General features: G+C 35.4%; 1 protein-coding gene across 1 annotated transcript in view; it reads left to right on the top strand.

Moving 5' to 3' along the window:
- The window catches only part of gnas (GNAS complex locus), a 63,437-nt gene that overhangs the window by 39,038 nt on the left and 6,127 nt on the right, over nucleotides 1–18,272 (top strand). The window contains exons 4-11 of the mRNA XM_062057613.1: nucleotides 1,857–1,976; nucleotides 7,272–7,369; nucleotides 12,104–12,158; nucleotides 12,676–12,749; nucleotides 12,820–12,878; nucleotides 12,942–13,062; nucleotides 16,331–16,461; nucleotides 16,574–16,641. Coding sequence (XP_061913597.1) covers nucleotides 1,857–1,976; nucleotides 7,272–7,369; nucleotides 12,104–12,158; nucleotides 12,676–12,749; nucleotides 12,820–12,878; nucleotides 12,942–13,062; nucleotides 16,331–16,461; nucleotides 16,574–16,641 — 726 coding nt within the window. The remainder of the gene's footprint in view (nucleotides 1–1,856; nucleotides 1,977–7,271; nucleotides 7,370–12,103; nucleotides 12,159–12,675; nucleotides 12,750–12,819; nucleotides 12,879–12,941; nucleotides 13,063–16,330; nucleotides 16,462–16,573; nucleotides 16,642–18,272) is intronic.

Raw genomic sequence — 18,272 nt, 5'->3', positions numbered from 1 at the left:
TTCTTCAAGTGCCTCCTTATTGTGCATCTTGAAACAGCCAAACCACAATTTTTCAGAGAGTCCTGTATTTCAGCTGAAGTTATTTGTGGATTTTCCTGGCAGTTGTGGCTGAAATCTTTGCTGGTCTACCTGAATCCCTCATTTTCCACTTCTTAATCAGCGTTTGAACACTGCTGATTGGCATTCTCAATTCTTTGGATAGCTTTTTATACCCCTTTCCTGTTTTATGCAGTTCAATTACCTTTTCTCGCAGATCCTTTGACAATTCTTTTGCCTTCACCATGACTCAGAATCCAGAAACATCTGTGCAGCACTGAATGAAAAATGCAATGGTCTGTCAGAAGCCCAGAAACTTACTGACCTTTTATACACACACATTAATTACAAACAAACAGGTTACAGGTGAGGATTGGAACCTTGATTAGCCATTCAAACCTGTTTGTGTCAACTTTTGTGCATGTTATCAGATCAAAGTCACTGGGGTATGTAAACTTTTGATCAGGTTAACTTGGGTACTTTTTTTGTCATTTTGATTTAAAAAGAGTAAACAGTTGTTTGCCAATGAATAGCTTCACACAACCATTAAGCATGAGTGGAAGAAAGGTTTTTGTGTTATCATTTATATTCTCTGAAGAATGGTCAAGAAATCATAAATTCTCCCAGGGTATGTAAACTTATGAGCACAACTGTATGTATGTATATATATATATATATATATATATATATATATATATATATATATATATATATATATATATATATATATATATATATATATATATATATACAGTAAGTATATATATATATACTTACTGTGTGTGTGTATGTATGTGTGTATAGATATAAATATGTGTGTATATGTACAGTGGTTGTCAAAAGTGTGCATACACTTGTAAAGAACATAATGTCATGGCTATCTTGAGTTTCCAATTATTTCTACAACTCTATTTTTTTGTGATAGAGTGATTGGAGCACATACTTGTTGGTCACAAAAAACATTCATGAAGTTTGCTTCTTTTATGAATTTATTATGGGTCTACTGAAAATATGATCAAATCTGCTGGGTCAAAAGTATACATACAGCAACATACTGTACATGATCAATGTTGCTGATGTAGAAAAGTTGAAATCCAATCAAATGATCTTCATGGCATTGCCTCTTAACTTCATGTGAGTGATTGATTGTTGACTTCTCTGAGCCCATTTAAATAGGGCTCATGTGATGCAGTCATTAGACTAGGTTACAAACACCACAATGGGAAAGTCAAAGGAACTCAGCACAGATCTGAAAAAATAATCATTGACTTGAACAAGTCAGGAAAGTCACTTGGAACCATTTCAAAGCAGCTTAAGGTCCCAAGAGCAACTGTGCAGACAATTGTTCGGAAGTATAAAGTGCATGGCACAGTTTTGTCACTGCCATGATCAGGAAGAAAACGCAAGCTATCACCTGCTGCTGAGAGAAAATTGGTCAGGATGATCAAGAGTCAACCGAGAACCAGCAAAAAGCAGGTCTGCAATGAATTGGAAGCTGCTGGAACACAGGTGTCAGCGTCCACAGTCAAGCATCGCCATGGACTGAGAGGCTACCATGCAAGAAGGAAGCCCTTGCTCCAGAAGCCACACCTTAAGGCTTGTCTAAAGTTGGCTGCTGATCACATGGACAAAGATAAGACCTTCTGGAGGAAAGTTCTGTGGTCACATGAAACAAAAATTGAGCCGTTTGTCACATGACACCAATATCTGTGAGGACGTGGTGTGTACCAAGTTCCATGCTTAGTAATTGTTGGTCCAGACTCCTGACTTGTGCTGATCTTACATGTTGTTTGACTGTGTGTTTGTGTGTGTGTTGACAGACCATAGTCACAGCCATGAGTACCCTGACGCCTCCTGTGCAGTTGGCGTCTCCAGAAAACCAGCACCGCATTGAGTACGTCCTGAACCTGGTCAACCAGAAGGACTTTGACTTTCCGTCTGTGAGTATTTCAACTCTTTCATGTCCATGCTTCCACCTCCAGGTGCGAGCAGGTAAACACCAAAGTCCTGGGTCACTTTGGTGTTTGGACTAACACTGCACTCGCTAACATTAGCACCAGGAAGGGTCCTGGCTGCTCCGCCCATATTATAGACTGAGGGTCTCCTCGGAGAATATACAGGCATGTGAAATGTCCACGAATCATTAATTTTCGCGTTTTTTATAAATGAAATATGAATAAAAATGTTTTGAGCATCAGCCGCAGGCACTCGCTGTTCCTTTTGCCTAAACGCCGCACCGAGTTGCAGAACAGGTATCAGGAGCACGGAAACAAGCTAGTTAGCATCATCTAGCTAGTTTACTTATTGTCGCCTGCATTCTCTCACCAAGCCACAACGTTGATGCTAACCAGCTCCAGGACACAAAGTGCGGTGCGGCCAATATATGAAAAAATTATTATACTAAAAGTGGCTGATATATACAAACCCCGTTTCCATATGAGTTGGGAAATTGTGTTAGATGTAAATATAAACGGAATACAATGATTTGCAAATCATTTTCAACCCATATTCAGTTGAATATGCTACAAAGACAACATATTTGATGTTCAAACTGATAAACAATTTTTTTTTTGCAAATAATCATTAACTTTAGAATTTGATGCCAGAAACACGTGACAAAGAAGTTTGGAAAGGTGGCAATAAATACTGATAAAGTTCAGGAATGCTCTTCAAACACTTATTTGGAACATCCCACAGGTGAACAGGCAAATTGGGAACAGGTGGGTGCCATGATTGGGTATAAAAGTAGATTCCATGAAATGCTCAGTCATTCACAAACAAGGATGGGGCGATGGTCACCATTTTGTCAACAAATGCGTGAGCAAATTGTTGAACAGTTTAAGAAAAACCTTTCTCAACCAGCTATTGCAAGGAATTTAGGGATTTCACCATCTGCGGTCCGTAATATCATCAAAGGGTTCAGAGAATCTGGAGAAATCACTGCACGTAAGCAGCTAAGCCCGTGACCTTCGATCCCTCAGGCTGTAATGCATCAACAAGCGACATCAGTGTGTGAAGGATATCACCACATGGGCTCAGGAACACTTCAGAAACCCACTGTCAGTAACTACAGTTGGTCGCTACATCTTTAAGTGCAAGTTAAAACTCTCCTATGCAAGGCGAAAACCGTTTATCAACAACACCCAGAAACGCCGTTGGCTTCGCTGGGCCTGATCTCATCTAAGATGGACTGATACAAAGTGGAAAAGTGTTCTGTGGTCTGACGAGTCCACATTTCAAATTGTTTTTGGAAACCGTGGACGTCGTGTCCTCCGGACCAAAGAGGAAAAGAACCATCCGGATTGTTATAGGCGCAAAGTTGAAAAGCCAGCATCTGTGATGGTATGGGGGTGTATTAGTGCCCAAGACATGGGTAACTTACACATCTGTGAAGGCGCCATTAATGCTGAAAGGTACTTACAGGTTTTGGAGCAACATATGTTGCCATCCAAGCAACGTTACCATGGCCACCCCTGCTTATTTCAGCAAGACAATGCCAAGCCACGTGTTACATCAACGTGGCTTCATAGTAAAAGAGTGCGGGTACTAGACTGGCCTGCCTGTAGTCCAGACCTGTCTTCCATTGAAAATGTGTGGCGCATTATGAAGCCTAAAATACCACAACGGAGACCCCCGGACTTTTGAACAACTTAAGCTGTACATCAAGCAAGAATGGGAAAGAATTCCACCTGAGAAGCTTAAAAAATGTGTCTCCTCAGTTCCCAAACGTTTACTGAGTGTTATTAAAAGGAAAGGCCATGTAACACAGTGGTGAACATGCCCTTTCCCAACTACTTTGGCACGTGTTGCAGCCATGGAATTCTAAGTTAATTATTATTTGCAAAAAAAAATAAAGTTTATGAGTTTGAACATCAAATATCTTGTCTTTGTTGTGCATTCAATTGAATATGGGTTGAAAAGGACTTGCGAATCATTGTATTCCGTTTATATTTACATCTAACACAATTACCCAACTCATATGGAAACGGGGTTTGTACGTTGTGAAATTTGTTATTTACACAGCAATTTTTATTTACATACCTTAATTGTTTCCAAACATTGTCTGTAACACGGTAGTAAAACAGATGATCAAACAAAACAGAAGTCATCATCATGGACCCACTATCAGCTAAACAGACTCAATAACTCCACGGTTTTGGTGAATTTACTGAGGAATTTGTTTAACTCAAACAATACAAAAATAATGTCATTGTAAGTTAATAATACTAACACAGGCACTCGTAAACCTGTTAGCATATTAGCTAATGCTAACTACGCTAGCTTGATGACATTACGATAGCATGATGACATTACGATAGCATGAAGACCCTCCTACAGACATCACACATGGAACAGTTTAGGAAGTAAGAATTATTTTAGTTGTCTTGTAAAACTTGCAAACGTTGCTCCGAGTGACGAATGAAGAATCCATACGAGTAGAAACATTATGGACAATTAGTAGACAGAAGGCCGGTTCGAAGCTTTAAACAACAGGAAAACACTTGTAGGCATTCACCCAACCGCACCTGCAGTGAGCAAACTGGTCCAAAAGATGGCGCCATAGCACAAACAATAACACACCCTTGAAGTGTCTTTGCATGTGTTAAATGAAAACCATCTGTATCATGGTCGCCAGCCAAGAAAAATCCATAACTTAGCCACCTTTTTATGGCAATGGAGGAGACAATGAAATAATAATACGTTAGAAATGTGTGTATGATACTTTTGCAACGTTAGCTCGAGTTCTTGTGTAGCTAGCTTAGCCTTCTTTTGTAGGACAACTGCATCAGCTTGATTTTCTAACTACGGCAAGAGATAAGCTAGCTTCTACGTCAACACGAAACGTGTTTGAGTTTCTAATACACAACACTGATAGAACACCAGTCTGTACTGAGTGGAAAACATGAACAATCATATTACAGTATCTGTAAATTAATATTTCAGCTAGCCAGTACTCAGCTAGCCAGACAGTGTATGTACTGTAGTTGTACTAACACACATGACGTGCTGCGTGTATCATGATCAATATTAAAGTGACTCACTTTTTGTTTGGTCCAGCTGGCCGGGGAACTTTTTTTCTGGTTTATTTGGGTGAGCACTTAATTTATGTCGAAATAGCATGGCACCAAGTTTCACATTTACAGCAGCAAAGTCACGCCGACATCACTCTCTGCTCCAACATCTCATTCTTCCTTTGAAGCAGTAGTTCATCCTCAGTATATTCAGCTTCAAAAAGATAAGGTTATGTATCCTCATTTGTCCAAAAATAGTCGTCTTTATTGTCTGTTACCAAGTCTGCCATGATTACAACACACTCGCGTTTGTTACACAAATAGGAACACACTCTTGTTGCTCGAATTTGGAAGTGTGTTGCTATGGAAACAGAAATCAATGCCTTGAGGAATTAGTTACAGTAATGATTAAAATGACCAAAATAGGGTAAATATTGTACATATTACATATTGTTATGAATGTGTCTATTACTACAAAATATGTATATACTTGCAGTGTTTATATTGTACATATTACATATTGTTATGAAGGTGTATGTTACTACATTATATATATATATACTTGCAGTGTGTATATTGTACATATTACATATTGTTATGAAGGTGTCTGTTACTACATTATATACTGTATATATTTGCAGTGTGTATATTGTACATATTACATATTGTTATGAAGGTGTCTGTTACTACATTATATATATATATATATATATATATATATATATATATATATATATATATATATATATATATATATATATATATATATATATATATATATATATAATGCATTTTCCCTGTAACATGGACAAGAAAGTGTCACATTGCTTGCAGTAGTGTTGCTGCACTGCCCCTACACAGCCACAAGATGGCAGTGTGGGAAAGCATTAATAATAACTCAATCAATCAATCAATGTTTATTTATATAGCCCTAAATCACAAGTGTCTCAAAGGGCTGTTAAGGAACTTGCTATTGGAAATGAGGCCGGGTGACATTTTTGCAGCACAAACCATTGTGACAAGTTTGGTGAGATTGTTGGCTAATCAACTTCACAAAGACAGAACACTGTGTCACCATATCAGAGTTTGATATCGATTATTCTTATTTTTATGACTTATGGAAAATAAGGAGTGGGAGAAAAATTTATTTTATTTGAAGTGTAACCTTCCTCTGATTTTGATCCTCTCAGCTATATATATATATATACACATATATATATATATATATATATATATATATATATATATATATATATATATATATATATATATATATATATATATATATATATATATTTTTTTTTTTTTTTTTTTTTTTTTTTTATTATTGTTTTATTATTAAACATAAATTATTTTAAAAAAGATATATATATATATATGTATATATTTTATTTTTTATTGTTTTATTATTAAACATAAATTATTAAAAAAATAAAATAAAATAATGTAACCTTCCTCTGATTATAATGCTCTAAGCTATATTTCATGTATTTTTGTATTTGTCTTATTATAAAATATAAATTATAAAAATTAAATCATTTTAAAAATGTAACCTTCCTCTGATTATAATGCCCTCAGCTATATTTATGTATTTGTTTACTTTGTTTTATTATTAAATATAAATTATAACATATTAAATATATTTTTAAAATGTAACCTTCCTTTGATTATAATGCCCTCAGTTATATTTATTTAGTTTGTTTTATTATTACATATAAATTATAGTAAATAAAATTACATTTATATATTTTTTTTAAAAACTAACTTCCTGTGATTATAATCCCTCAGCTGTCAAGGCAGAAAGGAAATGTCAACACAAGCATGGAAAACTTTTAAACAATGTCAACAAAATAGTCAAATCACAGTGAACACTTAACAATAAGCTCTTAAAATGAAGAATATGTAAGAAATGCTTCATAAAGTGTAAGAAAATAGTGCAAAGTGTGAAAATGTGAACATAGAAATATGAGAAGAACTACTTTGTGCGATATTAGCGCTCTTGCCTTGCATCATGTACAGACCACATTGGTCTGATTACGGTCCCTTTGAAAACATCCAAAAAACTAAATAGCCATAATCTGTTCCAAGGTCAAACTGTGGCCATCATAAAACCGTTCATGAACTGTAGAGGAGTGAGTTGACGTTTGAATTTTTTGTTGTGCCAACACAATTGTCTCTGTGGGGCACATGTTGATGTGGTTGACTGGATGTCTTCACCTGCAGGAGTTCTACGAGCATGCCAAGACTCTGTGGCAGGACGAGGGCGTCAAGGTGTGCTATGAGAGATCCAACGAGTACCAGCTCATCGACTGTGCACAATAGTGAGTGGCACAACACCTCCACACTCATTTTATGAAAAAGTCACCTTTATCTCCAAGTAAACATCATTTTAATCATGTTGTAATACCAGAAACAATCTTTTTTTCCAAAACATAACAGTTCACCTCTAAAAATGTTATAATTGCATAATCAACTTTTTTTTTTTTCAAAACATAACAGTTCACTTCTAAAAATGTTACAGTGGTAAAATAAACAATCTTTTTTTTACCAAAACATAACTGTTCACTTTTGACAATGTTACAACAAAATAAACAATCTTTTTTTTCTAAAATGTTACAGTAATAAAATAAAAATGTTCCCCAAAACATAACGGTTCACTTCTAAAAATGTTATAGTGATAAAATAAACAATCTTTTTTTTTCAAAAACACAACAGTTCACCTCTAAAAATGTTATAGTGATAAAATAATCTTTAAAAACCCACAATGGATTGTATTAAAATGTTATAATATACTATTTTAAAACCTACAGTGGATTGTATTAAAAAATGTCTAATAAAATCTTCAATAGATTGTATTAAAAATTATATAATATAATCGTTAAAAAGTTACAATGGATTGTATTAAATATGTTCTAATATTATCTTTAAAAACCTACGATGGATTGTTTTTAAAATGTTCTAATATAATCTTTAAAAAGTCACAAAAGATTGTATTAAAATTTTTATAATATAATCTTTAAAAAGTCACAATGGATTTTATTAAAAATGTTATACTATAATCTTTAAAAAGTTACAATGGATTGTATTAAAAATTTTCTCATATAATCTTTAAAAAGTTACAATGGATTGTATTAAAAATGTTCTAATATAATCTTTAAAAACCTACGATGGATTGTATTTAAAATATTCTAATATAATCTTTAAAAAGTCACAAAAATTGTATTAAAATTTTAAAAATATAATCTTTAAAAAGTCACAATAGATTGTATTAAAATGTGATGAGGTGGCGACTTGTCCAGGGTGTACCCCACCTTCCGCCCAAATACAGCTGAGAGGCTCCAGCAGCCCCCGCGACCCTGAAAGGGACAAGCGGTAGAAAATGGGTGGATAATATAATCTTTAAAAAGTTATAATGGATTGTATTAAAAATGTTCTAATATAATCTTTAAATACCTACAATGGATTGTATTAAAATGTTCTAATATAATCTTTAAAAAGTCACAATAGATTGTAGTAAAAATGTTGTAATATTTAAAAAGTTACAATAGATTGTATTAAAACTGTTATAATTTAATCTTTAAAAAGTTACAATGGATTGTATTAAAACTGTTCTAATATAATCTTTAAAAACCTACGATGGATTGTATTAAAATGTCCTAATCTTTAAAAAGTCACTATGAATGGTATTTAAAAGTCTCTAATCTTGAAGAATGATTGTGTTTAGTATAAAAACATCTTTAATTAGGATCTTTAATTAGGAAGGTTGCTGTCAGAGTTGACTCCTTGCTGACACTTAGTGGCAGACTGGAGCACAAGGGACTGAAACATCTTTGTTGTTTCATGTGGGAGAAAATTTGCTCCAAAAAGCCAATATTGTAGAAGTATTCCAGATGTGTTTGAGTCTTTGTAGGCCAGAGGGAGAGCTTTGTTTGTTTCAAACTCCAAAGTACAGCAAGAGACTTTTTTTTTTTGCCTCTCTTTCCTGGAGACGCGCCAGATCGGGAGCTGATAGGCTATGAATAGCGCCTGGAGTCGGGTTTCCATGTTAACTATGCTATTTTTGAAAGGTGCTCAGTAATGTCAGACTTGCAAAAATCATCCTCTGCTTTCAATTACCTGAAATGCTGATGAACACATGAATGATGCACATTCAAGTCAAACATGACTTTCTAATTACAGCATTTTTTCAAGTCAATTACAATATTTCAAGTGTGCAAACAAGTCATTTACTGCCATTAAATGGAAATTGATCCAAATTCAATACCATGATTCACGTATTTACCGGACGCACCAGGATATAAGCCACACCCATTACATTTTAGGGAATATATATATACCTGTATATGTATATATATATATATATATATATATATATATATATATATATATATATATATATATATTACCATATATTAGTCGGCAGATATATACGTTGTGAAATGAGTTATTTACACATTTCAAAACCTTCTAATCCAGTTTAAAGGCCTACTGAAACCCACTACTACCGACCACGCAGTCTGATAGTTTATATATCAATGATGAAATCTTAACATTATAACACATGCCAATACGGCCGGGTTAACTTATAAAGTGACATTTTAAATTTGCCGCTAAACTTCCGGTTCGAAACGCCTCTGAGGATGACGTATGCGTGTGACGTAGCCCGGCGAACACGGGTATGCCTTCCACATTGAAGCCGATACGAAAAAGCTCTGTTTTCATTTCATAATTCCACAGTATTCTGGACATCTGTGTTCGTGAATCTGTTTCAATCATGTTCATTGCATTATGGAGAAGGAAGCCGAGCAAGCAAAGAAGAAAGTTGTCGGTGCGAAATGGACGTATTTTTCGAACGTAGTCAGCCACAACAGTACACAGCCGGCGCTTCTTTGTTTACATTCCCGAAAGATGCAGTCAAGATGGAAGAACTCGGATAACAGAGACTCTAACCAGGAGGACTTTTGATTTGGATACACAGACGCCTGTAGAGAACTGGGACAACACAGACTCTTACCAGGATTACTTTGATTTGGATGACAAAGACGCAGACGTGCTACTGTGAGTATGCAGCTTTGGCTTTTTTTTGCGTATGTACGTAACTTTTTTTAAATATATAAGCTTTATGAACCTTGGGTTAGGTGAACGGTCTTTTGGGCTGAGTGATTGTGTGTGTTGATCATGTGTTTGAATTGTATTGGCGTGTTCTATGGAGCTAGGAGCTAGCAGAGGAGCTAGGAGCTAGCATAACACGTACCGTACCGTACGTGCGCGTCACGTACGTAACTTTTTAAAAATATATAAGCTTTATGAACCTTGGGTTAGGTGAACGGTCTTTTGGGCTGAGTGATTGTGTGTGTTGATCGGGTGTTTGAATTGTATTGGCGTGTTCTATGGAGCTAGGAGCTAGCAGAGGAGCTAGGAGCTAGCATAACAAACACGCAGGTGTTATTATGCAGGATTAATTTGTGGCATATTAAATATAAGCCTGGTTGTGTTGTGGCTAATAGAGTATATACATATGTCTTGTGTTTATTTACTGTTGTAGTCATTCTCAGCTGAATATCAGGTACCGTGAGTATGCAGCCTTGGCTGCTAAACATTCGATAACTTGACCGTATGTGCGCGTCACGTACGTAACTTTTTAAAAATATATAAGCTTTATGAACCTTGGGTTAGGTAAACGGTCTTTTGGGCTGAGTGATTGTGTGTGTTGATCAGGTGTTTGAATTGTATTGGCGTGTTCTATGGAGCTAGGAGCTAGCAGAGGAGCTAGGAGCTAGCATAACAAACACGCAGGTGTTTTTATGCAGGATTAATTTGTGGCATATTAAATATAAGCCTGGTTGTGTTGTGGCTAATAGAGTATATATATGTCTTGTGTTTATTTACTGTTGTAGTCATTCCCAGCTGAATATCAGGTCACCCCCGGCTCTCACAGCATCTTCCCTATCTGAATAGCTTCAACTCCCCACTAGTCCTTCACTTGCACTTTACTCATCCACAAATCTTTCATCCTCGCTCAAATTAATGGGGAAATTGTCGCTTTCTCGGTCCGAATCTCTCTCACTTCATGCGGCCATCATTGTAAACAATAGGGAACTTTGCGTATATGTTCAACTGACTACGTCACGCTACTTCCGGTAGGTGCAAGCCTTTTTTTTATCGACTTAAAGCCTTGTTAAGATGTTTACTGACATAAAATATTCATCTTTAAATAACTTTTACTGCAAATAAATATCGCCTCCAAATATGGATTATCGACCTCCTTAATGACTAATAATCGGTATCGGCCCTGAAAAAACATATCAGTCAATCTCTTATTTTAATTTTTACCTCATTTGTTCAAAAGCGTTTTATATCTAAAACCGTATTTCTTAACCTTAGCACCCATTGTTGGGTTGCCAAAAAAGATCTTTCTCACCTGTGGTCCATAGGGGCCACAGTGGTACTCAGTTGTAATACACTTTTACACCACTTGTGGCAGTAATGACAATAATGAAACAAACAGAAGTCTGGGGCTAAAGTCACAGAAGTTTCTCAAGCGCAAAAATTATGACTAAAGTGGCGAATCTGTAATTTCATTTACACTTTAATTGTATTGACAATTTAGTTAAGAACATTCATTGTGAATTTAGTTTGTTTTAGCACGACATAATTGTTTTTAAATGTATTTTTCATCGGTTATTTGGTTAGTACTTATTTTTCTAATCAGCCTGACCTCAGCCTCGGGTTAATGTGTTCAATAAATAACATTTATGACAAGGTTGTAAACTGTAGATCAAATCATTGAATATGATTCAAATCAAGAGTAAGATTACTAATTCAGTGTTGATATTTGAGTGGGCCCCAGGACCCTGTGTAGTGGGAAAGTTGGGCCCCAAGTTCAGAAAGGTTAAGAACCACTGCTCTAAGGTGGTTTATTTTAAAATGAAATATACTTCAGACCAGCTAAAGTAGAATGTATAGTCAAAGTAAACTGTGTTTGTATATAATTGGTTTGACAGTCCTGATCACTAAGCAGTGACAATGACAGTCAATGTTTTTGCTGCTTCCAGCTTCCTGGACAAGGTGGACATTGTGAGGCAGAGCGACTACACGCCCTCAGATCAGGTGAGTCCATGATCATAACAACTAAAGCTGCCAGCCCTCGCCCCGCCTCAAGTCGCCATTCAGTCACATCTATCCCAGTGCTCCACCCACCGTCAAACATTTCAGGAAGATCGGAGCATGTGGAAGGAACTTCCAACTGTTATAATGTTTCACCACAAGGGGGCGATGTCAAGGTGGAGTCCTGATCAGACCTTAAAGCCTCATATCAGTTTGGGAGGAGATCCCATCATCCAAAGTGTTGTAATGACGGTGGGTGTGATGCTTGACGGCGAGAAGCAGTTTTTGCCGCCAGGCTGCGCCCCCTATGAATGGATATGAATGGGTACTGACCCATCCAGCACTGCAGGGTGTCCTCGTCCTTGGTACCAATCCTGTTAATACTAATAATAAAATAAACTATTTTAATTTGACCTTTGCAGCTTTTCGCTGCTCGGACCCTCATAATAATAATAATACTAATAATTATAATACAAATATTAATTATAATAATAGTGATAACTCCTTGCTTGTTTTTCAGGATTTGCTGCGGTGCAGAGTCCTGACTTCAGGGATTTTTGAGACCAGATTCCAAGTGGACAAAGTCAATTTCCAGTAAGTGCGAGTCTCAGCTGTGCTTACATGCTTGTCCACACGGTGTCAGTATTTCCCCTTTGATTGACAGCATGTTTGACGTGGGCGGCCAGCGAGACGAACGCAGGAAATGGATCCAGTGCTTTAACGGTAACATGGTGCGTCCATCTCGCCTGTGGGACGCCCTTGACTGTCCTTCTTTGTCCCGTGCAGACGTGACGGCCATCATCTTTGTGGTGGCCAGCAGCAGCTACAACATGGTGATCAGAGAGGACAATCAGACCAATCGTTTACAGGAAGCCCTCAACCTCTTCAAGAACATCTGGAACAACAGGTGAGCACAACACTGAAAACAGGAAGTTTAGAGCGCACCGATATAAGCCACACCCACTACATTTTAGAAGAAAACTATTATTTTTCCATATATTAGTCGCACCGGACTATAAGTGACAGATATATACGTTGTGAAATGACTTATTTACACAGATATTCTGTAAATGTTTATTTACATACCTTAATTGTTTCCAAACGGTGTCTGTAACAGGGCAGTAAAACGGCTGATCAAACAAAACAGAAGTCATGGTCATGGACCCACTAGCTGTGCAAGCTAGCTCTCCAATCAGCTAAACAGACTCAATAACTCCACGGTGACGTTTTGGTGAATTTACTGAGGAATTTGTGAAAGTGAAACAATACAAAAAGAATGCCGTTGTAAGTTAATAATACTAACACAGACACTCGTAAACATGTCAGCATATTAGCTCATGCTAACGACGCTAGATTGATTACATGATAGCACGTACAAATATGCATGAAAACACTCCTACAGACATCACACATGGGACGCTTTAGTTATAATGTAAAGTTTACAAACGTTGCTTGGCGTGATGAATGAAGAGTCCATACAAGTAGAAACGCCATGGACAGCTAGAAATCTAGGGAACAGTCCAGGATCCCAATAGTCTGCTTGTCTTCATCCACCATGCAGGAAGTAGCCTGCTCGCTAACAAATGAACAATTCCGCCTTGGTCAATAAAGAACACACTTCCCCAGCCTATATGCCACACCTTCAAACACGGCCATCTTGATGTGGTCCGCGTCTTCATCAGGGATCTCCTTGATGGCGTCCTGCAGCCAAGAAATGAGAAAAAGCTGACACTTTTAAACTAGTAATTTGTCACCTATAACACAGTTTTGTCTTCAAATATCGCATTTCTATTTATAGCATTTTTTTAAAATATGAAAAGGCCCCTGTTCTTAAAATAAAAACAAAGTTTAGTAACCTGGTAATCAAAAATAAAATAATATTAACTTATCAATTAATTAGTTAGAAAAATTACAACAACCATAACAACAACAATTAAATGTGTAAATGAACATAAATATTTTTGTAAACAAAAAAAAAAGAGCAAAAAATGTGTATGTAATGAGAAAAAGCTGACACTTTTAAACTAGTAATTTGTCACTTATAACACAGTTTTGTCTTCAAATATTATCACATTCTTAAAAAAGAATATATCAAAAAATGTTTGCACCATGACTAGAGAAGGTTGTTTGCATTTGGTCATGTAAATAAATGGTTGGATTTTTATGTTTTGTTTTGTTTTTGCACCATGGCGAGAGAAGGTTGTTTGCATGGGGTCTTAATGATAAATGGTTGGATTTTTAGATTATTTTTTTTTCACCATGACTAGAGAAGGTTGTTTGCATGGGGTCATAAAGATAAATGGTTGGATTTTTTATTTTTTTGCACCTTGACTAGAGAAGGTTGTTTGCATTAAATCATATAAATAAATTATCGTATTTTTAGATTTTTTTTTGCACCATGACTAGAGAAGGTTGTTTGCATGGGCCATAAAGATAAATGGTTGGATTTTTTTATTTTTTTTTGCACCATGACTAGAGAAGGTTGTTTGTTTGAATTGGGTCATGTAAATAAATGGTTGGATTTATTTTTTTTGCACCATGACTAGAGAAGGTTGTTTGTTTGCATTGGGTCATGTAAATAAATGGTTGGATTTTTTTTTTTTGCACCATGACTAGAGAAGGTTGTTTGCATGGGGTCATAAAGATAAATGGTTGGATTTTTTTGTTTGCACCATGACTAGAGAAGGTTGTTTGTTTGCTTTGGGTCATGTAAATAAATGGTTGGAAATGTTTTTTTGCACCTTGACTAGAGAAGGTTGTTTGCATTAGGTCATATAAATAATTTATTTTTATTTGTATTTTTTAATTTTTTTTGCACCATAACTAGAGAAGGTTGTTTGTTTGCATTGGGTCATATAAATAAATGATTGGATTTTTTTAATTTTTTTTGCACCATAACTAGAGAAGGTTGTTTGCATTGGGTCACATAAATAATTGATTGGATTTTTTTTTTTGCACCATGACTGGAGAAGGTTGTTTGTTTGCATTGGGTCATGTAAATAAATGGTTTGATTTTTTTATTTTTTTTTGCACCATGACTAGAGAAGGTTGTTTGCATTGGGTCATATAAATAAATGGTTGGATTTTTTTTTTTGCACCATAACTAGAGAAGGTTGTTTGTTTGCATTGGGTCATGTAAATAAATGGTTGGATTTTTTTTTCGCACCTTGACTAGAGAAGGTTGTTTGCATGGGCTCATAAAGATAAATGGTTGGATTTTTTATTTTTTTGCACCTTGACTAGAGAAGGTTGTTTGCATTAGATCATATAAATTAAAATTTTAATTTTTTTGTACCATGACTAGAGAAGGTTGTTTGTTTGCATTGGGTCATATAAATAAATGATTAGATTTTTTTTTTTTTTTTTTTTTTTTTTTTTTTTGCACCATGACAAGAGAAGATTGTTTGTTTGCATTAGGTCATATAAATAAATGATTGGATTTTTTTGTGGACCATGACTAGAGAAGGTTGTTTGCATTGAGCCTTATAAATTAATGGTTGGATATAAAAAATGTTTGCACCATGACTAGAGAATATTGTTTGCATTGGGCCTTATAAATAAATGGTTGGATTTACATATTTTTTGCACCATGACTAGAGAAGGTTGTTTGCATTGGGACTTATAAATACATGGTTGGATTTATATTTTTTTGCACTATGACTAGAGGTTGTTTGCATTGGGCCTTATAAATAAGTGGTTGAAAATATATATATATATTTTTGGCACCATGACTAGAGAAGGTTGTTTGCATTGGGTCATATAAATAAATGCTGCATATGGTTTCATTCAGAGCATAAGAAAAGGTCATTGACCAGGAAAAACTCAGGTTCTCCACGAGATGGCGACAAAATAGCAGCATCAAAAATGTTACACTTTTAAACTAAATGCAATCTCCCCGCGGTTAAGATTCCTTATTAATCATGGCGTCTCGCGGGCCAATTTGAAGACGTCGGCGGGCTGTAATGTAGGGTTCCTACCTCACACGCACTTTTTTACACACACGCTGATGGAAATACGGACATATATTATATTTTATATTTTTGTCAGACAAATCATAATACGAACAGACAACTTAAAACAATCACAGGTGGGTGTGATTGCACAAACACACACACACAAGTGACATGGATTACGCAGTTAGCAAGGTTGACTTAGTGTGTGTGTTGTGTCTTCAGGTGGCTGCGAACCATTTCAGTCATCTTGTTCCTCAACAAGCAGGACCTCCTGGCAGAGAAAGTGCTGGCAGGAAAGTCCAAAATCGAGGAGTACTTTCCAGAGTTTGCTCGCTACACAACACCTGATGACGGTGAGACGTCTTTATTGATGAGTGCGTTGTCAAGCACGTCCTTGACCAAACTCCAGGAAGCACCTTTTAGACCAGATGTGTTCTTTAACCTGGTTGTGGTGTCCTCTTGCAGCGACACCAGAAGCTGGAGAAGATCCTCGTGTCACAAGAGCAAAGTACTTCATCAGAGACGAGTTCCTGGTAAGTGCAAGTGACTTTTCTACACTAAGACTAAAAGATGAGCAATATGAGCCCATCAACATGGACCAATGATGGCACTGGCAACAAAACAAACACCTACTTTTCCAACTGGAGGAAAGATGTTTCATATTTATTCAAGTGCAACTTTTGCTAACAGAGATTGAGTTTATTTTTTTTGTGTTGACATATTTAGGATCATTAAACATTGACCTTCCAATTACAATAGTAAATACTTTATTGCGTGTGAAAACTAGTATTATTATCATGATTAAATGAGTGCCTCATTTGTCACAGAATAATGTCTTTGGTGCAACTTCTGCCTTTCTACAGAAAAAGAAATACATGCAAATACACACATCTTGTCAGTCCATTCTAATTCACTAAAGTGAAAGTTCATGGCAATTTTTTAACTATTCAAGTTTATTCTTGTCAAATACTTAAAATGTTGTAAATACACACAGTTGTAAACATTTGATTATATATAATACATATCTGCAGTAGAACATGGCATTACATTTGTTTTATGTGGGATTAAAAAGTATTTTGTGAATGTAATAAATACTGAGATGTTTTGAAGTGTAAATGTAGTAAAAAGTACTTTGTAATTGTGGTAAATGAACACTGTGAATTGTGTACAAATATTTTGTAAAAGTAGTAAAATGTATTTTGTAAAGGTAGTAAATAAACACTGTGTACAAGTACTCTGTAAAGGTAGTAAATAAACACTGTGTACAAATACTTTGGAGCGGTAGTAACTAAACACTGTGCACTTTGTACGAGTACTTTGTAAAGGTAGTAAATAAATACTGGTCTGTGTACAAGAACCGTGTAAAGGTAGAAAAAAAGTACCTGGTAAAGGTAGTACCGGTAACTAAACACTATGGTCTGTGTACACGTACTTTGTAAAGGTTGTAAAAAGTAGTTAGTAAAGGTAGTAAAAATAGTTTGTAAAGGTAGTAAACATGTGTTTGTAAAGGTAGTAAACAAACAGTAAAGCTAGTAAAAAGTATTTGGCAAAAAGAGTAAATAATAGTTTGTAAATGTAGTAAAATTGAATTTGTAAATGTAGTAAATAAACACTTTGGACTGTGCACATGTACTTTGTAAACATAGTTCAAAGTAGTTAGTAAAGGTAGTAAAAAGTAGTTATTAAAGGTAGTAAAAAAAGTAGTAAATAAACACTTTGGACTTTGTACAAGTATTTTGTAAAGGTAGCATAAAGTACTCTGTAAAGGTACTACAAAATAGTTAGTAAAGGTAATACAAATTACTCTGTAAAGGTAGTAAAAAGTAGTTAGTAAAGGTAGTAAAAAGTAGTTTGTAAAGGTGGTAAAAAGGTAGTTATTAAAAGTCGTAAAAAGTAGTTGTTAAATGTAGTAAAAAGTAGTCAAAAGTCATTTGTAAAGGTCGTAAATAAACACTTTGGACTGTGTACAAGTACTTTAACACATAGTTAAAAGTAAGTAGTAAAAGTAGTAAAAAGGTAGTTATTAAAAGTTGTAAAAAAGTAGCTAGTAAAGGTAGTAAAAAGGTAGTTATTAAAAGTCGTAAAAAGTAGTTATTAAAAGTCGTAAAAAGTAGTTGGTAAAGGTAGTAGAAAGTAATTTGTAAAGGTAGTAAATAAACACTTT

This window comes from Entelurus aequoreus, linkage group LG01 (assembly GCF_033978785.1).
Source record: "Entelurus aequoreus isolate RoL-2023_Sb linkage group LG01, RoL_Eaeq_v1.1, whole genome shotgun sequence".
Classification (NCBI taxonomy): domain Eukaryota; kingdom Metazoa; phylum Chordata; class Actinopteri; order Syngnathiformes; family Syngnathidae; genus Entelurus; species Entelurus aequoreus.
The sequence above is the reverse complement of the archived record's forward strand: the minus strand, read 5'-3'. Positions and strand labels throughout refer to the sequence as shown.